Source organism: Budorcas taxicolor, chromosome 8 (genome assembly GCF_023091745.1).
Source record: "Budorcas taxicolor isolate Tak-1 chromosome 8, Takin1.1, whole genome shotgun sequence".
NCBI classification, from domain to species: domain Eukaryota; kingdom Metazoa; phylum Chordata; class Mammalia; order Artiodactyla; family Bovidae; genus Budorcas; species Budorcas taxicolor.
In genome coordinates, this window is record NC_068917.1 from 25,247,219 (window position 1) to 25,274,798 (window position 27,580).

Sequence of the window (27,580 nt, forward strand, 5' to 3'; positions counted from 1 at the left end):
TCTCTGCAATTCTGTGAAGGCTAAGAGAGGTGAGGGGAAAAGCTTGAAGGTAGCAGAAGTTGGTTCACAAGGTTTACGTCTCTGTAACGTAAAAGTGCAAGGTGAAGCATCAAGAACTGATATGGGAGCTACAGTAAGATATCCAGAGATCTGGCTAAGATAATTAACAAAGGTGGCTCTATTAAACACAGATTTTCATTTATACATAAAACCTTGTATTAGGAGAAGGCACCATCTTGGACTTTCACAGCTAGAGGGGAGAAGTCAAAATTCAAAGCCTCGGGTTAATGCAGTGATGACTTTTAAGTTGAGGCCAGTGCTCATCTACCATTCCAGAAATCTTAGGGCCCTTAAAAATCATGCTACATTTACTCTGTTTCAGCTCTATAAATGAAACAACAGACTCTGTATGACAGTAAAAGATTCTTTTCAAAATATGACTGCTCACTGACAATGCACCTGGTCACCCAAGAGCTCTGACAGAGATAAACAATGAGATTAAGATTGTTTTCATGCCTGCTAACACAATATTTCTTCTGCAGCTCATGCATCAAGGAGTAATTCTGACTTTCAAGTCTTATTATTTAAGAAATATATTCCATAAGGCTACAGCTACCATAGATAGTCATTCTTCTGGGTAAAGTCAACTGAAAATCTTCTGGAAAGGATTCAGTATTCTAGATGCCATTAAGAACATCAATGGTTTATGAGAAGAGGGCAAAATATCAACATTAAAATGAGTTTGGAAGAAATTGATTTCAATCCTCATAGATGACTTTGAGGGAGTCTAGACTTCAGTGGAGGAAGTAATTGCAAATGTGGTGGAAAGAGCAAGAGAATTAGAATTAGAAGTGCAGCTTGAAGATGTAACTGAATTGCTACAATCTCGTGATAAAACTTTAATAAATGAGGAGTCACTTTTTATGGATGAGCAAAGAAACAGCTTCTTGAAATGGAATCTACTCCTGATGAAGATGCTGTGAAGACTGTTGAAATGACAACAAAGAATTTAGAGTATTGCATAAACTTAGTTGATAAAGCAGCATCAGGATTTGAGAGGACTGACTCCAATTTTGAAAAAAATTCTACAGTGGGTAAAATGTTATCAAACTGCATTGCATCTACAGAAAGATCGTCCATGAAAGAAAGAGTTAATGAATGCAGCAAACTTCATTTTATCTTATTTTAAGGAATCGCCACACTCTCACCAATCTTCAGAAACCACCACCCTGATTAGTCAGAAGCCATCAACCTGGAGCTAAGACTTTCCATGAGCAAAAAGATTATGACTTGTTGAAGAATCAGACAATGTTTAGCATTTTTTAGTAATAAAATATTTTTAATTAAGGTATGCACTTTGTTTTTTTTTTTAAGACATAATGCAATTTAGCACTTAATAGACTACAGTATGGGGCTTCCATGGTGGCTCAGATGGTAAAGAACCTGCCTCCAATGCAGAAGACCCGGGTTCAATCCCTAGGTCAGGGAAGATCCCCTGGAGAAGGGCATGGCTGCCCACTCCAGTATTCTTGCCTGGATAATTTCAGAGACAGAGGAGTCTAGCAGGCTATATAGTACACAGGGTCGCAAACGTCGGACACGACTGAGCAAGTAACACTTTCACTTCACTTGCAGACTAAGTATGATTTCCCAAGTGGCACAACAGTAGAGAATCCTCTTGCCAATGCAGAAGATGCAGGAGACATGGGTTCAATCCCTGGGTCAGGGAAGATCCCCAGGAATGGGAAATGGCAGCCCACTTCAGTATTCTTACTTGGAAAATTCTATGGACAGAGAAGCCTGATGGATTAGAGTCTATGGGGTTGCAAAGAGTCAGACACAACTGAGAGACTGAGCATGCATGCACTCACAGACTATAGTATAAACATAACTTTTATATGTACTAGGAAACAAAAAAATTTGTGCAAATGCTTTATTATGATATTTATTTTATTGCCATGGTCTGGAACTGAACTGATATTTTCCAAGTATGCCTGTGCATTCATATCTTTGGAACTAGCCCTTATATATAAACAATCAAAAAAAAAGTTAAGCCTAAATTTTAAAAAATAAACAAAAAACATTATCAATGTAAAGATGTATAAAAAATGTCTTCGAAATGATCAAGCAAATTTAAAGTTGGAAGAGGTGGTTTCAATGTATTTATCAACATTTTTGCTGGAAATATTTCAGAATTATTTGCTATAACTTTTACTATTTTTTTTTCTGAAAAATAAACTTTCCAGGCTAAAATTGTGACATAAAATTTCATTTCTACATTTGTCAGTATAAATTAGTCTGCATTTAAAATTTGCACTCCTTTCTGAGCTCCATTGGAAAAGACTCTGCTGCTGGGAGGGATTGGGGGCAGGAGGAGAAGGGGACGACAGAGGATGAGATGGCATCACTGACTCGATGGACGTGAGTCTGAGTGAACTCCAGGAGTTGGTGATGGACAGGGAGGCCTGGCGTGCTTCGATTCATGGGGTCGCAAAGAGTCGAACACGACTGAGCGACTGAACTGAACTGAACTGAGCTCCAGACCCATCTTTTTAATATTGGACATCTCCACTCTGGATACATCACCATGTCTCAAGTTCAAGTTCTCTGAATGCAAACTTGTGATCTTTACCTCAAACTGCATCTTCCTCCAGTGTTCCTTATTTTGATGACCATGATCACCAACTTCTTCAGTTGTACACATCTGCATATCTTCCTCTCTCTTATCTGCTATCTCAAATTTATTGCTAAACTCTGTTGAAGTTAATCCTTAAATATTAAATATACCTTACAGAATTCTATTTCTTTCCATGTTGGTTACAAACACTTTAGTTCAAGCTACCATAATCTATCCATTGAACTGCCAGCCCACAGGTATCCATTCTTGCTTCTTCTCTAAACCATTTTCCAATGGTATCTAAAGTAATTTTTTTCTTCTTTTATTTAACCGAAAATCTGATCACATCACTTCTCTGCTTAAACACATCATTGACTTCTCTTTTTCTTAATATAAAGAAGAAATTCTTATCATGGCATGTACTGCCCTTACAAGATTTTACTGTACTTAATTTTCCAACCACAGTTAGCCATACTCTCCTCCTCCATCCCTATGCTTAACTATTGTTATTGTTTAGTTGTTAAATCATGTCCTTCTCTGCGACCCCAAGGACTTCAGCACACAGTCCTTCATAATCTCCCAGAGTTTGCTCAAATTTATGTCTATTGAGTTAATGATGCTATGTTTATGTGCTTAACCATAACTCATTCAGTTCAGTTCAGTTCAGTCGCTCAGTCGTGTCCGGCTCTTTGCGACCCCATGAATCGCAGCATGCCAGGCCTCCCTGTCCATCACCAACTCCCGGAGTTCACTCAGACTCACATCCATCGAGTCAGTGATGCCATCCAGCCATCTCATCCTCTGTCGTCCCCTTCTCCTCCTGCCCCCAATCCCTCCCAGCATCAAAATCTTTTCCAATGAGTCAACTCTTTGCATGAGGTGGCCAAAGTACTGGAGCTTCAGCTTTAGCATCATTCCTTCCAAAGAAATCCCAGGGCTGATCTCCTTCAGAATGGACTGGTTGGATCTCCTTGCAGTCCCAGGGACTCTCAAGAGTCTTCTCCAACACCACAGTTCAAAAGCATCAATTCTTTGGCACTCAGATTTCTTCACAGTCTAACTCTCACATCCATACATGACCACTGGAAAAACCATAGCCTTGACTAGATGGACCTTTGTTGGCAAAGTAATGTCTCTGCTTTTGAATATGCTATCTAGGTTGCTTATAACCTTTCTTCCAAGGAGTAAGCATCTTTTAATTTCATGGCTGCAATCACCATCTGCAGTGATTTTGGAGCCCCAAAAAATAAAGTCTGACACTGTTTCCACTGTTTCCCCATCTATTTCCCATGAAGTGATGGGACCAGATGCCATGATCTTCATTTTCTGAATGTTGAGCTTTAAGCCAACTTTTTCACTCTCCTCTTTCACTTTCATCAAGAGGCTTTTTAGTTTCTCTTCACTTTCTGCCATAAGGGTAGTGTCATCTGCATATCTGAGGTTACTGATATTTCTCCCGACAATCTTGATTCCAGCTTGTGGTTCTTCCAGTCCAGAGTTTCTCCCAGTCCAGAGTTTCTCATGATGTACTCTGCATAGAAGTTAAATAAGCAGGGTGACAATATACAGCCTTGACATACTCCTTTTCCTGTTTGGAACCAGTCTGTTGTTCCATGTCCAGTTCTAACTGTTGCTTCCTGACCTGCATACAGATTTCTTAAGAGGCAGGTCAGGTGGTCTGGTATTCCCATCTCTTTCAGAATTTTCCAGTTTATTGTGATCCACACAGTCAAAGGCTTTGGCATAGTCAATAAGCAGAAATAGATGTTTTTCTGGAACTCTCTTGCTTTTTCCATGATCCAGCGGATGTTGGCAATCTGATCTCTGGTTCCTCTGCCTTTTCTAAGACCAGCTTGAATATCAGGAAGTTCACGGGTCAAGTATTGCTGAAGCCTGGCTTGGAGAATTTTGAGCATTACTTTACTAGCATGTGAGATGAGTGCAATTGTGCGGTAGTTTGAACATTCTTTGGCATTGCCTTTCTTTGGGATTGGAATGAAAACTGACCTTTTCCAGTTCTGTGGCCACTGCTGAGTTTTCTAAATTTGCTGGCATATTGAGTGCAGCACTTTCACAGCATCATCTTTCAGGATTTGAAATAGAGCAACTGGAATGCCATCACCTCCACTAGCTTTGTTTGTACTTGATGCTTTCTAAGGCCCACTTGACTTTACATTCCAGGATGTCTGGCTCTAGATGAGTGATCACACCATCGTGATTATCCAGGTCATGAAGATATTTTTGGACACTTTTTCTGTGTATTCTTTCCATCTCTTCTTAATATCTTCTGCTTCTGTTAGGTCTATACCATTTCTGTCCTTTATCGAGCCCATCTTTGCATGAAATGTTCCCTTGGTATCTCTAATTTTCTTGAAGAGATCTCTAGTCTTTCCCATTCTGTTGTTTTCCTCTATTTCTTTGCATTGATTGCTGAAGAAGGCTTTCCTATCTCTCCTTGCTATTCTTTGGAACTCTGCATTCAGATGCTTATATCTTTCCTTTTCTCCTTTGCTTTTCGCTTCTCTTCTTTTCACAGCTATTTGTAAGGCCTCCCCAGACAGCCATTTTGCTTTTGTGCATTTCTTTTCCATGGGGATGGTCTCGATCCCTGTCTCCTGTACAATGTCATGAACCTCATTCCATAGTTCATCAGGCACTCTATCTATCAGATCTAGGCCCTTAAATCTATTTCTCACTTCCACTGTATAATCATAAGGGATTTGATTTAGGTCATACCTGAATGGTCTAGTGGTTTTGTCCATACTTACCCCTACCTCAGAGCTTGCCACATGCAGTTCATTCAGCCTGGAATGTTCCTCCTTGCAACTACTGCCCCATTCCTTTGATTAATTCATAGCAACATTATCTTACAGATCTCAACCCAAATATCCCTTAATTTTCTTGACCACCAGACCAGATCAATTCCCTCATTATGCATTCAGAGAGCATCCAGGACTTTTACATAATGGCAGTTATCAAGTTTTGTAGTTAATACTCTCTGATTTGCTCATCACTTATACCTAGCCCATAGTACCTGATATTTAGTAGGGACTCAATATAAAATTTCGTAATGGATAAGTAGATATTTTACAGATAGCTAATAATTCAAGATTTCACTTTGTTGTTATCACTAAAAATATGGATGGGTTAAATGTGAAATAAGAATATATTTGAGGGGACTTCCCCAGCAGTCCAGTGGTGAAGACTCCATGCTCCCAATGCAGGACCACGGTTTCCATCCCTTGTCAGGGACCTAAGATCCCACATGCCACAAGGCACAAGGAAACAAACTGTATATATACATACACATACATTTGTAGGAATATGTGAACATGTTGGTATTATTTACATCACACACAAGACATATTGTAAATATATGAGAGGATGGTTTTGTGAGAGGCAAGAAATTTAAAAGCCACAAGAAAAGAGAATTAATCCGGATACAAAACTGTAGGAAGAAACTATAGTCAAATGAAGATTATAAAAAATTATAGTCAGATTATTGAATTAAGTGACAAAAAAATCATTGATTACTTTCACAAATGGTTACCTAGATTCTGAATGAAAGCCAGATTGCAGAAGATTGAGGAATGAATTGAAAGAGAAATAACATTCCTCTTTCAAAGAGCTTACATTCTGAATAAGTAGCTTCTCATGGAGAAGGCAATGGCAACCCACTCCAGTACTCTTGCCTGGAAAATCCCATGGACGGAGGAGCCTGGTGGGCTGCAGTCCATGCGGTCGCACAGAGTCGGACACGACTGAGCCACTTCACTTTCACTTTTCACTTTCATGCATTGGAGAAGGAAATGGCAACCCACTCCAGTGTTCTTGCCTGGAGAATCCCAGGGACGGGGGTGCCTGGTGGGCTGCCGTCCATGGGGTCGCACAGAGTCGGACACGACTGATGTGACTTAGCAGCAGCAGCGGCAGCAACAATGTAAAGGGTAATGATTTGATTGTGTCTGTACTAGATCTACAAGAGCAACGTTTTCTTGCTCTTGTAGATGAGAAAAAGATCCACTTTTCATTTCACAAAAACTCATAAAGATGGAGGCTTGAATGTAGAGCTGGATCCACCACATATCAGACTAATAAAATCTTCAAGCCAATTCATTCTGCTGAGATATGTTTATATGTGCTTGTACATGCACTTGCATTTTTTTAAACAAATAAGCTTTTGTAATTTTTTTAAGTTTTAAAAAAATCACTATATTTTAAGTTTTAAAAAATCACTATAAAATTTTATGCCTTTATATAGAGAGTCCTTTATATATACCTGCCAAATATGTATAAAGAAAAAATATACTTTATCAGAAATGTATAATTATCCCTAATGAAAATTAGTACTACATATAGCTCAGAAATAACACATTTCTGAGAAAAAACAGTTAAATATGTAATTTATGCTAAATACCAATATTCAAGAGAAAATGAAGATAAAGTAAAATTCTCAATTCATTGATTTTTTTTTTTAGCATATTTCAAGAAATTTAGCAACTATCTCTACTTTGAGAAAATGCTTTTCAGGTAACTCAACCTTTCATTCCCTTTCCTGATATTCCATCTACAATAGTAAGAGCTGTGAAATTCACTAGATACTAACATTAAAACTAGACAGTCAATATAAAAGAAAGAGAGAGAACTTCATGTCACAAATAATTACTGACTCCGATACTGCTGTATTATTCATCATGTCTAACTTGAGCAGTAAGTCCTCTGTAAATTCATGTTGGTGAAAATGTATGTAAATATTCTGATCTAAGAAATTATGTTTAATGTATAAACACAAAGGCCTAAAAATATAATCACTGACTGGGTAGCAATAAAATCCGCAGCACTCAGGCTGTGTTTTTAAAATTCCAATTGCCACTAAAAAATAATCAGTGCTCCTTTGAGAAATGGTTGATATCATGTATAGTGAGGGAAATATACAAGATAAAAGTGGAATATATTATCATGCCAGAAATAAAAGATTCTGTCAAAGACTACTGAAGTCATATTAAAAAGACTCAGGAGCCAACTTTCAGGAGCTCCCATTGGCCAAAGATAGGGCTTGAGCATCAGTAGGAATGATAATTATAATAAACTGAAACATACCAATTATGTTTAAATGCCTACATCTACAATAATTTAAAAATCAGTAATCACCTTTGGAAGAGGTTAGGGACTCAACTCATCATTTTGAAAGCTTGAAAATAAAGTATTCATTCTGTCTCTTAGATGTACCTGAGGGCAACCAAGTAGATAATAAAGAAAAATGTCTCTTCATAGAAGTAGCCCAGCTAGTAGATGAAGAAGTATTGAAAGGATTAAAATATCACCATTTTGCAACCCCTAAGGAAATTACAGATATAAGAAATAATTATTAATGACTGTCGAAGTTGTAGAAAAAGAGACAATCAGATTATCTGCCTCTTAGTGGAAGTTTATAATTCTACTTATGAAGTATTTTTGCCAAAATATCAGGCCTGAATGACACCCAAACTCTGGATCTAATAACAAATGATAAGAAATACAAGTGACAGAGAAAAATGTTAAATGTCATCATGAAAAGTGAAAAGTTTGTCATTCTGCAAAGTCCAGACTTTAGAAAACTACAAAATTAGCAACTGAATTACTGCAATAAATAAATTGCAAGAGGGAAAAAAGAAGAAAGAAAGAGGGGAGCTGATAAATTAGAAGAGACAAAAGAGACTAGTAAAAACTTCAACCAATTTCAATGTGTTGATTTTACTTTCATCCTTATTCAAATAAATAAATTATTGACAACAGTTTTTTATAAAGCAATGAAAAGTGATATGTGTAAAACTTGGAAGAGACTCCATATGAACTGAATTGTTCATATGTTAAATCTCTAACCCCCAGTATCTCAGAATGACTGTATTTGAAGACAGCGCATTAAGGTGATTAAGTTAAAACAAGGCTCCTGGGGTGGACTATAATCCAATCTGACTAGTATCTTTATAAGGAGAGGATTCTTGGACACACAAAAGAGATACCAGGGACTTGCATGCACACAGGGTGACTATGTAAAGCAGTAGTAGGAAAGAGACCATCTGCAAGGCAAGAGGAGTGAACCAAAACTAAAAAATAAAACCGTGTTGTTAAAGCCACCTTGTCTGTGGTGGTGCTAGCAGTAAAGAACTTGCCTGCCAATGCAGGAGACATAAGAGATGCAGGTTTGATCCCTGGGTCAGGAATATCCCCTGGAGGAGGGCATGGCAGCCCATTTCAGTATTCTTGCCTGGAGAATCCCATGGACAGAGGAGCCTGGTGGGCTACAAGCCCATAGGGTCCCAAAGAGTCAGACATGACTGAAGCAACTTAGAATGCACACACAGCCCCAGAAAACTAATACTGATGCTAAAATGATATATATGCCCATCATTCAATTAAACTTATAACCATATATGGGGATATAGAAGGAGCGGTACTGTGGGTCCTGAGGCAATAAATCTCAACTGGTGAAATGGAGAGAATTAAGTCTCCTGGTGAGATGTGGGTCATATACACAGTAGCTTGAAGAAGCTGCGAATATGATTCTGTATTTCTTTCTCTCCCAACTTAGAACCACTGTCTTAGATTAAAAAAGAAAGAGACAGTTATGAGGGCATAATTATGTCACTACTTCTCTTGGTCACTCAACTGATTTTATTCATACTTCTAAAGTGAGTTCATATATAGTGTTGCTTCAATCGTGTCCAACTCTGCGGGACCCTGTGGACTGCAGCCTGCCTGGAGCCTCTGTCCATGGGATTCTCCAGGCAAGAATACTGGAGTGGGCTGCCATGTCCTCCTCCAGATCTTACAACCCAGGAATCAAACCTGCATCTCTTATGTCTAGCTTGCATTGGAGGCAGGTAGTTTACCAGTAGCTCCACCTGGGAAACCCTGTAGTTTCACGAACTAGAATACAAACATCTTCACTAGGGATCTGAATTGTCTACAATATTGGAACTGATTCTACTCCTTCCCTTCTATTAACTTCCAAAATTCTATGCCAATTTACTGTTTACTTTCTCTCCCTTCTCACTTGCAAATAATCCACTCTATTAAAAGGCAGAGCTATTTTAATTCCTAATTTCAATTGCCCACTCTGTTCCCATCCATTTCATCTCTTAAATGTGTTCAAAGCATTAACAGCAGGTTATATTTCATCCTAGAGACAGCTGGGTTTCAGGAAGAGGTAAAATGTTTCATTATCTCCCTCTATTGCCCAAGACAAATGTGCTACTGTATTATGTGTGAAATATCATCTTTGAAGTCTATTAAGGTTGTGTTATGAGGTGAGCCATCTGGAAAACACAGTGTAGACTGAAAAATAATTATAAACCAGTTTGTTGTGCTTTCTTTCCAGTTAAGCCTATCATGACAGCTGCAAAAAACCCTATGTAGTGTAAATGGTAGAGGCTCTGAAGCCACACAGGTTAGACCATACCTCCAATGAGTAGCTCGTATGCAAGTGACTTAACTTCTCTTTTGTCTTTCCTGTAAAAGTGAGATACAAGTGCATGTTGCATAGGAATTTTATGAGGATTGAATAAAATAATACTCATAAAGCATTGGCAACATAGTACACAATAAGTGTAATTTCTCCTCTCATCTTTCAAATATAGAGGATATTTAATATTGTCTACATAGAATTCTCTGTGTAGATTATCCAATAATACTTGGAAACCAGGCTGAGCAGGTTGGTTTTGTAAAAGACATCCATTGAGCTTCCATTGGTTTCCTTTAAATTTCAGGGGAGCAAGGGACTTTGGAAAACCAAGTTTGCAGCTTCCTCAGGAATTCTCAGTCTGGAGTGGGTTAGGACCACCCAGATTTTGCTTAATAGAGAAGTGCTGTCCATGGTGCTAGTAACCGCGCATACCCCTGGCAATATTTTCCCTGTGCAAAGTTCTTTTCCAGTCAATCTGTTTCGTGCACATATCTGCTTATCGGAAGATTATCAGTCATTCTGCTCTTTGGACTTTTCCTGTCTTAACATTCTTTATCTACATCTTCTTCAACAACAACAACAATTCTCTTCCACCTTATCAACTTCAAATAGTTTTTATTTTTTAGACACTTTGACCGTGCCTTACCATTTAAGAAGACAGCTCAAAAATTGGCTCATGCTATATTTTACTAATCTTTTGTTAAATTTTAGAGAAATCTAAAGCTTGAAGCAAGGATACAGGAAACAATCAACTTCCAATGCATTTTTAAAGACTCTCTTCAGCTGCAACATCTCTAAGAATATTCCCTGTACTTCTTAAGTTCCCCTATTCCTAACTCCCAGGGTACCTTATAGATGCATCTCTCAGTAAGGTTATTACATTAAATGGAAGCTCTTTGTTAGTTTTGACTGTCACTAGAAAGAGTTTCTTAAAATCTAGGAGCCTTTTAAAATTTTTTTAAGCTCTGGCCATCTTGTACCAACTTCACTCTCCCTCTCTTCTCCACAGGTCATATCTACCTATGCTGATGAAGCATGCAATTTCAGAAGACTAGACTAAGAAAGTTTATCCAGTTTAAGGAAAATTTATGAACTTAGCTATCATAGTCAACTGGGTTTGTAATTTTGTGCCATATTTTTATGCAATCATACTAGCATTCATTTTAGAATAGAGTTAAAATTGTATACTTATATAGTAGCAGTGATAGTCATAGTAGTATATTCAAGCACTATTTTCATCCATCCCTACATCTACCTTTTCAAAAAGGAAATCTGCAAGTAATCTGTTTTTCTACATCTGAATTCTTGAGTACCTGAATAATCATATCCATCACTAGTAGCATTTCCTTCAATTCCTAAATCCCAATGCTTCTTACCCAGTTCTGTGTCTATTCATGAACTAGGATTCTATTTCATCCTGGATGGCCCTCCTCTGAAACCTAGACATTACTACCTCTCTGACCATTGCCAGGAGTAGCTTATCACATTTTGTAACCCACATGAGAAATTTATATTTTCCACCCTTACAATTCTAATACCTGTGGCCTGGAAATCTAGATTCCTAGAGAGAGAACAATTTCACCATGAGATGTTGGAAGAGTCCCAGTTAAATTCTAGATGCTGCCCAATCACTTCAGACCCTTCATGCTAACAGACCAGTTAGGATGTAAAGGAATCATCTTTCCTACAGGGGATAATTGATCATGTTTATCAGAAGATGGGACTTCTGAATCTAAGAAAAGGAAAAAAGCATTTGATATTCAGATAATCCACTGGAATATCTCTTGATATTTGTCTGCCCAATTGTGACAGTGAATATACAAATATACCAACCTTGTTCTGAAAAGAGCATGAGGACTAGTCACAGCTCTCAGGAAAGGGGGGTCTACTTGACTTGCTAAGTTAGACACCTAGATCACCACATGTGCTCAGAGGGAGAGAATCTAGAATGGGTACTCGAAGAAGGAGACAAGGATTATTAGTAGTGGCTGGGCAAACAGCTGCAGCAAGAAGGGCTGGATTTTGTCCCCCTAACTTCACAAGTATTCTAACTTGCTGTAGGGGTGAACAAGACTTCAAACAAGAGGCTATACCAAAGGAGAAATTGTAGAGCTGACAAAGATGAGACTGCTGTTACAATAAAAGTAGGAATACATTTTTTACATTTATTTAAACAATTTAAAGCTAAAAAAAAAAGTTCACCCATTTTTCACACAGCCCCTACTCCCTGTCTCTTGCAACCAACAATCTGTTTTCTATAGTAATGAGTTTGATTATTTCTATTTTGTTTTTTGAGGGAGGGATTTTGTTTCATTTTAGACTCTAAATATAAAAGAGATCATACGGCATTTGTCTTTGTCTGGCTTATTTCACTTACCATAATGCCCTCAAGTTCCATTTATAGTATCACAAATGGCAAGATTTAAATCTCCTTGTAGCTAAAATATATATTTGACAAGTTGCTTATCCATATATCCATCAGTGGATACACAGGTTGTTTCCATATCTTGGCTATTGTAAATAATTCTGCAGTGAACATGGGGATTTATGTATCTTTTTGAGTTAGTATTTTCATTTTCTTCAGATAAATATACAGAAGTAGAATTGCTGGATCATATGGTGGTTCTATTTTCAGTTTTTTGAGGAAGCTCCATACTGTTTTCCACAGTGGCTGCATCAATTTATATCCCATGAACTGTGTACTGGGGTTGCCTCTTCTCCACATTCTCACCAACACTTGTTATTTCTTGTCTTTCTGATAATAGTGATTTTACAAGTTTGAGATGATATCTCATTGTGGTTTTGACTTGCATTTTCCTGATGATTAGTGATGTTATACATCATTTCATGTTCCTGTTGCCCATCTGTATGTCTTCTTTGGGAAAATGTCTATTCAGACTTTCTGCACATTTTCTAATTGGATTGCTTGGGGTTTTGCTATTGAGTTGTTTGAGATCTCTATATATTTTGGATGTTAGTCCCTTATCAGATAAATGGTTTGGAAATAGTGTCTCCCAATCATAGGGTGCCTTTCATTTTGTTGATGATTTCCTTTTCTGTGAAGAAGCTTTTTAGTATGATGTAGTCCCACTTAGTTATCTTTGCTTTCATTGTCAGAGTCAAAAAATCATTGCCAAGTCCTATGTCAAGGAGCTTACTACCTATGAGTTTTACCACTCCTTACCACTTTTAGGAGTTTTATGGTTTAAGGTCTTACATTCAAGTCTTTAATTATCTTGAGTCAATTTTGGGTTATGGTGTAAGATAGCTGTCAAGGTTCATTGTTATGCATGTGGCTTTCCAGTTTTCCCAACAGCATTTTTTGAAGAAACTTCCCTTTCCACATTGTATATTCTTGGCTCCCTTGTCATAAATTAATTGACCAGATAACTATGGATTTATTTCTGGGCTTCCAATTTTATCCCATTGATCTTTATTTCCTTATTTATGCCAAAGCCATTCTGTTTTAATAACTGTAACTTTGTAATGTAGTTTGAAATCAGGAAAGTGTGATGCCTCTTGCTTTTTTGTTCTTTCTCAAGATGGCTTTGGCTATTTGGAATTTTTGTGGTTCCATATAAATTTTAATATTATTTGTTCTATTTTTTTTGAAAAATGCCATTGGGATTTTGATAGGGATTGCATTGATTCTCAAACTCTCTATTTGTTGGTTTAAAATTTAGGACCAATATCTTGTTCAACTGTGAAAGGCAGTATATAGCATATGCTGAACTAAGTACTCTTGAACTAAATTTAATTGCTGGATTCATTAGCGGGAAGATCCAACACTCTTCCCTCTAATGCCTTGTTGCATCTAGCTGTGCACTAAATTTCAGAGTAATCAGGCTGTTCTGATGAAGATATTTTTGTCTGAGCCCATATGCCACCATATCCGGCCAAGATCAGTCTAGTGATTCAGCTCCTCAACGTAACTTGCAGAGACCCAATGCCATTCATTTCAAAGTCTCTGGCTCCCTACTGTCCATCTTTTCTCTTCCTTCTCCCATTCAACCTGCACACCTGTAATCTCAAATACACTGGGCATGAGAACTGGCTTCTAAGACAAAAAGAGTTATTCATGTTTTTCATCCAGCAGCAGACTTCTGTTCTTCTGGCCAGACTAGGAATAGAATCATCACCAACAAATAAAAGAACAAGGTTGTGTTTTTTTTCCCCCTAGATAAGAGTAGAGGTTCAAATAAGAGTGAAAGAGGAATTAAAACCGTGAAAACTAAGAAATGAGGGTGTGGTGAGAGAGAAAATAAAATGTTATTAATGTTGCCCCCTTCCTTTCCCCATCCAGGTGAATTTCAACCCTGTTGAGTCTCAGTCAGCAAATCTATAGGCCTAACCACCACACTTCCATGCCACCCGACCCCAACCCTGTCCATAAAGAGCTCTTCTTTATTCTACAGTGGATTGGAACCAAGAGAGTCCAAAATAAGATACACTATAGAGGAAATATGTGGAGTCTCTTACTTCAAGTGTCCTCCCTTTGTGTTTCTCAGCACTCTAAACCTAAAAGGATGTCCAAGATAAGAGCTGTTAACTGTTAGGGGCATTATAATGTAGCTCCTCACCAAAGTTTCGTGAGGAAATACAAATACATAACTTGTGATTCTCTTATTTCAATAGCGCATCAACTGTAAATTTTTTTTAACCTTTAAAGCAATGCATCTGTTAATACAAACTCACGAAGATTAGGAAGAAAAGCAAAGCACTTGGCCTTTAAATCTTCAGAAGCGGGTTTAATGACAGGTTCAGCCTGTTTAATGACAGGCTCAGCACCACACCCCTGTTTTATTATGTTTCATTATTACTGCATAATTTCCTTTATTACCCATGATAAATGGAAATCAAATACTTGCTGAGGTGGGTTTAAATAGGTAAGAGTGCAAACAAAAATAGACAGTTCAAATATCATGAAACTGAGATCTCAAGTTCTTAAAATGTATATTTATATTTTTTAAGTGTCCGACGTACCAAGCTCTGCAACTCCTAAACTAGGTGTGTGTGGGGGGGGGGGGGTGTAGTTGGCTAAGTTTTTTGTTTGTTTTTTGTGGGTTATTTTTATTTTTTAGTATTGCATCCATAATTTAAGGATAAAAAGAATTAAAAGCACCTTCAGAATATGATTCGCGGGATCTTTCAGTCAGACCCATTTTTGGCTGAGTCAAATAAACATCCTCTTCCCAACTGCTAAATTTGATGGAAGATGTGAAGCAAGTGAAATTCAAGTACGGCCTGAGGATGAATTTAACCTGCCTGAGAGGGGGCAGAGCTGTCTCTTTAAGACATCTTGAGACAAGGTTATTTCAAATGCCCGGCCTTTTGATTACACAGGGAGCGACTAACGTCTCCAAGTGAGAGCGGCTGGGCCGGGACTGAAGAACTAGAAATCCTCTGCTCCGCCTGCTGGAAGGAGGAGATCAGGAGCTGAGTACACCGCTTCAATTGCTCCAAAAAACTTACCCTAGAATTGCTGGATACCCCACAGGCAGTATCACAGCGGGCTCCGCTCGGCGTTGGCCGGCGCATGCGGCCGGGCACCTTCTGGACTGCTCTCCCCCGCCCCTCCCCTCTTGGGCTGTAACGTCAGCCGCGGGCCTGGCCTCCGCGCCAACACAGTGGGACGCGCCCGGACCCGCAGGGGGCGGAGCCTAAGGAGGTTGGAGAGCGCCTCTCGACAGGCCAGCTGGGAACGGGTTCAGTCCCGGCCGGCTCTCCGCTCCGCCGGAGGGAAGCTCCGCGGTGAGGACTCTGTGACGCGCCCGCACTGGCAACCAGAGCGGGTTCGCGCAAGGTTGTTGCTGCGCGAGGCGCATTTTCCTGGGAGCCATCCGGGAAAAGGCCGGCTTTAACTACGTTTCGGCCACTGTACCGACCCCTCTAGAAGCAGAAGGACGGCAAAGGGTCTGAAGTTGAGCTAAGCTCTTCCCGAGTGGGTAGAGCCCTCCAGGGCGAGGTGGGAAGGGAGGGTAGGGTGTTGCGAAGTTCACGGCCAGCGGTGGATTATCCCGGACAGTTTGCGCTTGGGGGCTGCGAAGTGAGCGAAGAGGACAAGGGCATGCTCAGTGGTGGTGGCGGTGATGCGGACCTGGCCAATGCCGCGGCGCGGGGCCAAGTGGAAGCCGTGCGGCAGCTCCTCGAAGCCGGTGTGGATCCCAACAGACTCAACCGCTTCGGGAGACGCCCGATCCAGGTAGCTGGGGGCCCCGGGCCTCGCCGGCAGGGGGCGCACAAACACGGGGCCGCCGCCTCCGTGGACGCGGCTGGAACTGAGATCTCCACGAACAGACCTGTGTCTCTCTTTGCTGGAGTATGGAGCAGCAGGTTTTCACTCATCAAAAATTCTAAAGAAAGGGACTGGAAACCCCACTACTTTAGTTTGCTTTTCTTTTTAATGGGGGCGGGGGGGGGGCGGTTGGGAGGCCAGTATTCCCTGTCCCATCTCATAAGAGATGCATGGGATAGGTTCAACTGGGCAGGAAAAGGGAAAATGAGAGGCTATTTGGGGAGAACTGCTTTGTCTTATCTGTTTGTCTTTAAACAAATAGCGATCAACTTTCAACGACAGAGATAATTAAATTACAAGTTACGCAATTTGGATTGGATTTAAGGAATCCTACATCACAGCACATGAAAAAAAAATCATCCTGAAGTTTTAAGCTGCGATATGAAATGTTATATTCTTTCCTCATGCAGGCGAATTGAATACAAAGTAATAAGTCAGGATTCCTCAACCACAGTACTTAATTCCTTTTATTTTACGTTAGCAGTGTTTCTTGAGTGTTACATAAGAAAAAAATATGCTTCTATAGATTTTTATCATACTGAATGCTTGGATTACATATACATTCTTTCAGCTTTGTTAAATGGCAAAGGGTCTTTATAATTAGCCTCTTCATTGTTAAAATTCATTTATTCGATATGTTTAACTATTAATCCCACTTTAATCAGTGCTGATATATCTTTTTAATTTCTTTAAAATCTAAGGTAGTACTTTGTGTCTTACTGTTATCATGTAGTCAGCAGTATTAAATACTAAAAATTAGTATTCACCTCACAATCATCTTCCAGAACCAAGTCATTAGTAAGAAATCTTGTTAATCGTGCAATTTTTAAATATGTATTCATTTATTTTGAATTCATAGAAAATGTTGGAAGAAATGAGGGATTATTAAAAGCAGCAAAAATATTTTAAAGTAGTCCTCAAAGACTTCAATTATATTAGTAACTGTAAAAGGGGGGGCTTTTATTTGTCATTTTAATTCACCATATTCTGAGATATTAAGAGCCACTTTTTCTCCTCTATATATGAAATGCCCTTTACATCACTCATAGAAAATATATCATGGTTTTTAAGGGAGGAGATGGATGTTTTCAATAACCATGGAACAATGAAAAAATTAGCATACTATATTTTGATTCCATGGTACATATTAAAGCATAAACTCACAAGAACATATAATTTCATTTTGAATATTTAATTATCAAAAATTGTTAAAATAAAGTAAATGCTGGCATAATGTACATGTACACAAATGGATACTGTAGGATTACTGCTTCAAAACATCATTTTTCTAAGTTATGCATTGCTCTGATTTGACTGCTAAAATCCAAGATCCTTTTTAGATAGCAAAATGTTTACTATTTAACAATATAAAATACTAGCACATTATAAAATCCTGTACAATGCAAATATAGTATCTATTTTATGTTACATCAAATATCCTCTAAACTGTAGCCCTTATCTATAATGTTAAATATTAAAAGTGGTGAATCATTGATTGAAAACAAGTAGTTTGTTTTCATCGTCTTATAAAACTATGCACGACTTTACTTTCCCCCCCTCTATCTCCCATTGTGGCTCAAATTATGGGACCATATATACGCCCTTTATGAGCAAAGGCATATAACAGTGAAAAGCAAAAGCCTTCCCACAGGGGATTTACTACAAGAAATAAACAAAGTAAACCTTGTTTTAAACGTAGTTGTTTCTTATTTTCTCTCCTAAAGCATTACTCTAACGCCTAAAATAAATATATCAGCTGACTGCCTAGTAAATTTTTTAGATGGGGACTATGGCTGGGGGAGAGGGGAGAGCAAGCGAAATAAATTTAAGACTTTAAGTCTTTAAACTTAACTATGCTCATACATCCTTTAACAACATAGATTCCCCTGTTTCAATGGAAATTTTTTTAAAAAATTTCCGACAACAGCGATAAGCACTTTGTTATCAGCTCTTCCTTTTCTTCCCACGTTCGGAGAATAAAACTGTACGAATTAGGTCTGAGTAGAGTATAAACTGGAGAAGGAAATGGCAGCCCACTCCAGTGTTCTTGCCTGGAGAATCCCAGGGGCGGCGGAGCCTGGTGGGCTGCTGTCTATGGGGTCGCACAGAGTCGGACACGACGGAAGTGACTTAGCAGCAGCAGACTTCCGAGGCTTATAAGGGCCTGGATGAATAGGTATTTTTTTTGGAAAAGACTCTATTTGCCCCTGCGTCCTGACCACTCTGCTGTCTCTGGCAGGTGATGATGATGGGCAGCGCCCGCGTGGCCGAGCTGCTGCTGCTCCACGGCGCGGACCCCAACTGCGCGGACCCCGCCACCCTCACCCGGCCGGTGCACGACGCCGCCCGGGAGGGCTTCCTTGACACGCTGGTGGCCCTGCACCGAGCCGGGGCGCGGCTGGATGTGCGCGATGCCTGGGGCCGCCTGCCCGTGGACCTGGCCGAGGAGCGGGGCCACCACGACGTCGCCCGGTACCTGCGCGCGGCCGCGGGAGATTGAGGGCGCGCGTACACAACCGCCCACAACGACTTTCTCTCCAGTTCGCCACCCCAACTTAGTTCAAAGAGGGCTGCAAACGTGGAGCAGCGGAAGTCTTCCAGGGCGACTGGATTCCCGGCAGCGAAGGAGGAGCTGACTGGGAGTAATTTTTTCTCCCCACGCCCCCGGATATCGCCCCTCGGCACTCACCGTGAATAAAATGAATAGAGGTGGGGCACATGGATTTCCAGTAGGAGCCGAGTGTGGAACTCCCAGGTTTGTTTTTCAGGGCGTTCTGGTGAAAAGCGGCCTGTGAACAAGTCCATGAACAAACCCAAGTGCTGTGAATCTTCACACACGAGGTGCTGGGGCGGAGTGGGAGGCGGCGGCAACTAGCCTTCAGGTGGGAGGCAGATAACGATCGCCCCACTGACCGTGAAGGACCTCCCCTGCAAGTCCCCACGTCGGGCGTCGGGCCCTGAGGGAAAATCTGGAGGTGAAGGACCACACAATGACGAGGACGAAGATCGACACGGGCTCAGTAGGCGACCAACGCTTTCTTTACAGGCTTGAGGAGCGGGGCAGGTCGCGAGCAGAAAGCTACCTACTGGAAGCCTTGGGGCCTCTTGCCCAGCCCCATCAGATAGCGATGGGTGAGAGAGGACCCGGAAGTGACCTCAATTTGCCAGCTTATTCTAAAGTCCCCAGGTCGAGGTGATGCTGAACAGCTCTCCGAAAGGGGCGCTCATTTGCTGTTGTTACGGCGAGATTCCTGCGGTGTTCCCTCCTCGCACAGACTGAAGTCCGGGCTGTAGCGAGAGCGACTGTAGGGAGACTGTTAACTGTAAAGATTTGTTTGATCTCTATACGGTAGGATTCAGAGAGCCCCCTGTAAATTGCCACTTGAAATGACTTCGTGATATTTTGTACTTCTGGGTTGTTCTTCAGTAGCAGTCTTAATTCGGAGACTAAATAACAAAGTAACTCGCAGCCCTTGGGAAGGAAGTGAAGAACTACAGCTTTTATGCGAAGCTGTGGCACAGTGCCATCTCCCAGGTTACTTCAGTCTTTAACTTATTTATTTCTTTGTTAAAGTTTGTTTCCTTTACTGGAGTGTCTCCAGGGTCAAACTATGAAACATTACAAATGTTTTTCTTAGAAGATCCATGCCCTTACCCAGTAAATGATCTCAGGGTATTGCCCAAAGGGTTGCTGAAAGAGTACACTGAGTGTGAAACTGTTGAAAATACATAATGATGGTTCGTGAAATGTCTTAATATCTGCTGAACAAACTAAAGGTGTACTGTTTGGGGATTTAATTTCCAGTGTTGCTTGATTCATTACAGCATTGGAATAACTGATATTTCACTGTTTTAATGGTAAAAAGAAAAGTTGAGATTGGACACCAAGGTTTTGGCTTAAAACATGTGAATTCCATTCCTAATTTAAGGGAGTGGTGGAATCTGGTGACAACCTTATATTAATGGAAAGTAAATCAAGAAAATATGGTTGGGTACTACAGGGTACTGTGAGATTCATATATATATATACATATATATATGTGTGTGTGTGTGTGTGTGTGTGCCAAAACATCATACGTTATTGGAAAATCAAGTACCACCAGGTTGCAACTGAAATATTTATGATGCATGTAAAAATAAATTCAGATTTCAAATCCACCTGATAGGTAGGTATGGTCAATGTGTTTTATCAGCTGCACAAGAAATACATATGTTGACTCTGTTTAAGATTTTACTTTGAAGGATACATGCAAATAAATATAGCTCTATATACATGAGCCCTGCTTCTGGCTCCATTTTACAATTACAGAAAAATATATATGCTAATTTCTGTATCTAAATCTAAAATATTACCAAGGTTTGTAAAATCTTATCACCTGATCTTCACTGCAAGATCTGGAAGTAAAATAAATTTATAATTCAAATATATATTCATTTGGCCTCATTTTTTATTTCTTTTTTCAGCCGAGTGAATGGATGAGAAAACGAGGATGCTTTACTCTGAAAGCAAAATCTGTTTAAAATTTCCTATGTTCTAATGGCTAAAATTAGTGATTTCAAATATAAGGAATGAAATAAATTCTGAGAGCTCAAGATCCATACAGCTCCTAACAGTTTTGGGAAAATGTGTTCATAAGAATGCCTTAATGATATTTTATTTCTGTGTTATGACAAAAACAACATGAATATGGTGTCCAGAACCAAATAAGTTCATTTTATGAAGCTAGGTAACTGACCTTCAGCAAATAAATAAAACTTATTTAACTTACACCAATCACACTGAGATTCTATATTGCCCTTCCTTTATGGGAGATGTTAAAAAACAAATTACTTGTGTGTTAATATGTAATAGTCAATAGGGATTTTTTTTACCACCTCTGTAATTACCAATTATTTTTAAAAACCAACACATGCTTATTTTTCTTTTCCAATGTTCAAGATGTTGCCACTCTACCAAAATTAAAAAAGAGCAATTAGAATTAGTGATTCTAAAACCTTAGAAACACTCTTGTGGACTACTTTCTGAAACAAATGGAAAAGCGAGTGTCATCTACAATATAAGAAGACTGCTTCAGTATTTACATCAGCAGCTAATCATAACCAAAATCTGATATGAGTACTAGGTTTTCACTATTAACAAACTATTTCATTATCTTGTGAAAACCTAGGTTGGTGTAATTTCATTGCATTCAATTACCAAGTTTAAAAAGATGGGAGGGTAAATACATAAGAAAATAAGAATATTTTATTTTTTTAAATTACTTGAAGAAGCAACAAGAGTTGAATCACAATACTTTCAACATCTTTTCCTGTTCTATTTAAAATTCCAGGGAAGAAAGAGGGAATGAAGGAAAGAGAAATTAGATAGGAGACCTGGATTCTGATATTGGTTCTTCAACTAATTCAATATATGATCTACTAAATTAAATGACATGACTAGCCCCAATTTCCTCATCTATAAAAAATGGGAGTGGTACTAGATTATTTTTAAGCTCCCAACCATCACTAACATTTTATCCCTTTATAAGTTTGTCATATACATGACTGTAATAGGGTCTTATATTTTATTAGTAGTGATTTTGCCATGGTCTGTCTGAGCCAAGAAAAGCTATATAAGGGAAGAGACAGAAGAGATTTATTTGCTGACCTTCAGCAAATAAAACTTATTTAACTTACACCAATCACATTGAGATTCTATATTGCCCTTCCTTTATGGGAAATGTTAAAAAACAAATTACTTGTGTGTTAATATGTAACAGTCAATAGTTTTTAAATTCTGGAGCCCTGGGGAATGGGGGATCTTTATAAGTACCACCTCTACCAGTTAATTGAAAAGTTAGAGACAAGTTTGTGGGAACTAGCACAAAAAAAATGATGCTTTGTAAAATAAATATGTAGTTTAATTTTAAGCTCTTTCTTACTCCATCTTACCTGATTTTTTGTTGTCACATTTTGCATTTATCTCATGTCACTCAGAGCCACCAAAAGAACCCAGTTCTTTAAGTGAGATAAGCAGGTAAATCCAATAAATTTATTAAAATAATGCTGAAGTAGGTATTTACCAACTAAATGCTCTGAAAGGAATGATGTTTTTTAAGTACGCTTATAACAAGTGATTCTGACCTAAAAGGAGCTGGTAATAGGAGTTAAAACCAAGAAAAAAGGATGGGGATTTTGGAAGGAAAAAGAAAGTGTGAAGCATGAGAATGCTAAAATATGTAGAAATGTCATTAGAAGATGAATAACTGTAAATAGCTGTCACGGATTTTACAAACGCGTTTCTAAAGGTCTGCACTTTCTCATTTGTTTGAAGTTATAGGTCCCTAAGTGTTAGGTGATAGTAGGAAGCGGCTGGTCAGAGAAGAGCTTAGTATCACCTGAATAGGTATAGTTCAGTTCGGTCATTCAGTCCTGTCCCACTCTTTTCGACATCATGGACTGCAGCACGCCAGGGTTCCCTGTCGATCACCAACTCCCACAGCTTGCTCAAACTCCTGTCCATTGAGTCAAGGACGCCATTCAAGTATCTCATCCTCTGTCCCCTTCCCCTCCTGCCTTCAATCTTTCCCAGCGTCAGGGTCTTTTCAAATGAGTCAGTTCTTCACATCAGGCAGCCAAAGTATTGGAGCTTCAGCATCAATCCTTCCAATGAATATTCAGGACTGATTTCCTTTAGGATTGACTAGTTGGATCTCTTTGCAGTCCAAGGGACACTCAAGAGTCTTCTCCAACACCACAGTTCAAAAGCATCAATTCTTAGGTGCTCAGCTTTCTTTATAGTCCAACTCTCACATCCATACATGACTACTGAAAAAAACCATAACTTTGACTAGATGGACCTTTGTCAGCGAAGTAATATCTCTGCTTTTTAATACACTGTCTAGGCTGGTCATAGCTTTTCTTCCAAGGAGCAAGCGTCTTTTAATTTCATGGCTGCAATCACCATCTGCAGTGATTCTGGAGCCCAAGAAAATAAAGTCTGTCACTATTTCCATTGTTTCCCCATCTCTTTGCCATGAAGTGATGAGACTGGATGCCATGATTTTTGTTTTGAATATGTATAAGTCAGCCATTTCAGGAGGGCAGAGAATGAGATGAAAAGGAATAGAAGGAGGAGAGGTATGTGGTGTTTTGTGGAAGACGGATCAGTGAGTAGCTCAACAAAATCAAATCAAACCAAAACAAACTGTATATGATCTACACGCTGGTAGGGTTTGTGAAATATCTCCAGGCCTAAAATAATGGGAATCTGCTCATATGCTACTGTCTGGATTTTCTATAAAACTTTTCTCAGGATCAGCTTTTACAAACGGTATGTGTGCATGTTAGTCCCTCAGTCATGTTCAACTCTTTGCAACCCCATGGGCTGTAGCCTGCCAGGCTCCTCACTCCATGGGATTCTCCAGACAAGAATACTGGAGTGGGTTGCCATTTCATTCTTCAGAGTATCATTGCGACACAGGAATCAAACCCAAGTCTCCTGCATTGGTAGATGGATTCTTTACCATCTAAGCCACTAGGGTAGGAATCCTTTTTACTTTGTGGAAATAACTTGTATATATCACCCCTTTGTTAATTATGTAACATAGAAAATTTTGCTTTGAAGCCAATACTACTGATGAAATAACACACAACTGGCATGGATTACATATTAAGCACAGTATTTCCCAACTGAGCACCCAATTCTGGTTTTCTAATTTGAAGTTTTAAATCAATATAAACCAAATATTTTTCTGGGGGTAAAAGAAATGGAGAGAGAAGTATGAAGATGATTCGATGACTGTCTCACAGACATCTACATTTTCTTTGAAGTTTACAAAGAACCCTAAACACCTGTTAATCCCCTTCCCATTCAGAAGCCCCTGACATTAGACCTCCAGCAGATCTATATAGTCAGTGCAGGCATGTAAAATGTTTAACCACAGAGTTAAGGTGAAAACTTTTAAGACCAATTACAGTAATTAAAACATGCCTCATTTCCGTTTCAAATTTGGCCTTCTCCCAAAATGCATAATCTGTTTTCTCTTTGGCATACTCTATATTCTGACAGGATTGGAGCTACTTCCTTTGCACTCTTTTCTTGTGTGACCTCTGAGTCTCCATTTCATTTTAACCAAACTCCTCTCTACTTCCCTATCCCAGCACAAATTTCTTCATCCCTTTGCTTTAGTTGAAAACTGCATGTGACTGATAATTCCACTTTCTTCTGACAAGATAATAGGTGTGGCTAAGAGTGGGAGTTAGAACCAGTCATGAGTGCCTGCTGTTTGAGTGGTTTTCAATATACCCCTAAACCAGATAGGTAAAAATTATCCATTGTTCTTCAGTTTTCACTCATCTCTTAATATAAATAATTGCATTTTGTTTTCTTTATCAGATTAAGCTGTAAATAATTTTAGTATGCGTCATTACATCTTTAATAATATGTTTATGAGAGATAACATATAAACATAAAATAGTAAGCACTTTTTCTATTAACAAAGCCACAGGTAGGTCAACAGATTATCAATAACACACAGAGTTTTCTTCTGTGAATTCTGGGAAATTGGCTTTTCATTCTGTCTGTGGGTTATAAGTTACTAAATTCTATCACCTTTCCTAGGACACAAGAGTAAGTACCCTGTACCGTCTTCTGTATCTGCTTCCAACATGCCAATTTAGAATTATAAGCTATAGCCTTGCCTAAAATATTTTGTCATCCTCTACTGCTCTCTAATCTCTGGACTGCCTTTGATAGTTAAAGATATTATATATGGATCTATTCCAGAGCTTTAGGAGCCTTTTGATCTATTTAAATTCCATCTTGAACAGACGACTATGCCATCCCCTTTCTAGGGAAAAATTACATGACATTTCATTTTATATGTGCCCCAGGTATTTATTATATCTGTATAAATGATGGTGTTTTCCCCACCAGTCATTTGAGACCAACATGTAGGGAAGTGATTCTCAACCCTGACTCTCAATCATTTGTGTTCCAAATTTTGAAGTCACTGACCACTTCAGGACTACAAAATTAGAATCTCTAGTTTTGAAGATGAAAATTTCTGTAGTTGTTATTTTAAAATTCTGGTTCATAGTAAACTTTCAATCAGTACAGAAAATAAACAGAACTAAGTAAATACCTCCTGAAGCTTTCCTACCCACCATTCTCACTATCTCATTAATCAACTTTCCAGAAATATAAGTACATATAATTGTAAACACCCCTTCCCAACACACACATTTAGAAAACCATTCTGCAACTTGTTTTCTTTGGTAGTAGATCTTTGACAACCTTCATTAGGAAATAAAGATGCACTTTGTTTTTTGTATAGTTGCATAGTTTATATTTTATGGATAAACCAAAATTTTTAAAAATTGGTTTCTTATTGACAAACATGTAAATTGTTTCCTGTTTTTTTGCTACTACATATGCTGCTACAAAGAACCTTTTTTTCACCCCTATATGAGCAATCTGTAGCAATTTATAGAAGTGATATTGCTAAGGTTAAGGGTACATCTCTTTTTCCTCTCACACACACACAAACACACGCATACAGTATATGTCTGCACATATGTGTGTATAAAATCTTTCCATACTTATGTTTGTATATATGTGTGTGTGTGTATATCTCCAATAATATATACACATATACATGTATATATACTTTTCATACTTAGATGAGTTATAGGAGTAGAATTGCAAAGTCAAAGGGTAGTACATATATACATATATATGTAATATGTATTTCTTTCATACACATATAAACCCTACACAAATAGTATACATATTTCCATACCTATATTTGTGTACGTGTATATGTACATACATAAACTTAGTGGGATTGCTATAAAGTTGCCTTCCAAAATGAATGTACCAAGTTGCAATAGTATGTAAGGATGATTGTTTTCTGACAACCTTCCCAATGTTGTCACTCTTTTTATTTCTGCCATACCTATAGGTATATGTCAGTGTTTTTGTTACATTTCTTTACTAATCAATAAAGTTGAATATATTTTCATAGTTTTTTACCATTTGACTATTTTAATATTTTCTATTCTAAACTGCCCATTATATTATTTGCTACCATTCTTACTGGGTTATTTTTCTAACTCACTTATGTATTCATGTATTGTAAGAGTTAATCTTTTGTCATTTATGTTCAAATAATAGTTTTTAAATCTTGCTTATAGTGTCCTGTGTCTTACACCTTTGGGATTTTTAGTTTGAGCATGGAAAATTTCTCACAGAATTTTGATAATCAAGAGATAGCTGAGGGAAAAAGCTAGTTGTCTCTAGGACATCATGGCTGGGGGTAGTAGAGTTGGATGGTACAGACAAATCATTAGTAAAATGCCCACTCCTATCTCTGCCTGTGGAATGAATTTGCTGATCCAAAATAGAAATCATTTTTTTAAAATAAAACATCATTTTCCTCTGTTCAAACACTCAGATCTGTGAAGTCCAGTTTTAGGCCAAAAATGACCCATCAATAGCTCACTTCCTGTTGACTCTAGCCTGTAGAACAACAGAAAGGGCACAAGGATTTTAGCCCAAAGACTTTCTTAATGAGACCAGCCTTGGCACTTGCAGGTCATAAAGTATCCAAGATTTTAGTCTGTCTAGGCCTCAGTTTTCTCACCTGTAAGACAGGGTAGTAATCCCAAATTCAAAGGGCCACAGTGAGGATAAAATAAGTAAAAGAAGCCAAAGTGCATGCAAATAACACTGCCAAGCTTTTGGTCATACTGTTTTTGAAGAACACATAGCTAAAGTCATGTGAAACTCCAAACGTTTTTGGAATGCCACAAATTAGTTGTATTGGTAAAGATTCACCTTCATAATTATATTTTGCTTAGTCTGAATATTAAAATTAGATAGAATTCCCCTGTATACAACTAAAAAAACACAGGTGTTGGGCAGCAAGGGAAAACCAAGATGGAGTTTGAGTTTTTAATTTTATATTCATTGAACTGTTCATTCACTACTATATAGAGCTTATTGTATAGCTTATCATTTTACTCAGTGCTGTCATTCAAATGGCATTCCTCTGAAGTGGGTAACTCTCCTTATCCCCAGAATAAGTTTAGGTGGAGAAGAAATGGTTATGGGTGAAGCTATTCAGGCCAAATCAACACAGACAAGTCCCTGAATTTAAACGTGGGATCTGAAGTCTAAAACTTCCTTTGGGAAACTGAAGCGCAGCAGGAATAATAGGATAATGTGAGGTTTAATTTTATG

General features: G+C 38.6%; 1 protein-coding gene and 1 long non-coding RNA gene across 2 annotated transcripts in view; one reads left to right on the forward strand and one right to left on the reverse strand.

The window, feature by feature from the left end:
• Positions 1–27,580, reverse strand: part of LOC128052515 (uncharacterized) — a 33,541-nt gene that overhangs the window by 3,198 nt on the left and 2,763 nt on the right. The window lies entirely within an intron of this gene.
• Positions 16,114–18,856, forward strand: CDKN2B (cyclin dependent kinase inhibitor 2B). Its single transcript, XM_052645088.1, has 2 exons — positions 16,114–16,263; positions 18,596–18,856. The coding sequence occupies exons 1-2, from the start codon at positions 16,129–16,131 to the stop codon at positions 18,854–18,856; spliced, it is 396 nt and encodes a 131-aa protein (XP_052501048.1). The 5' UTR covers positions 16,114–16,128.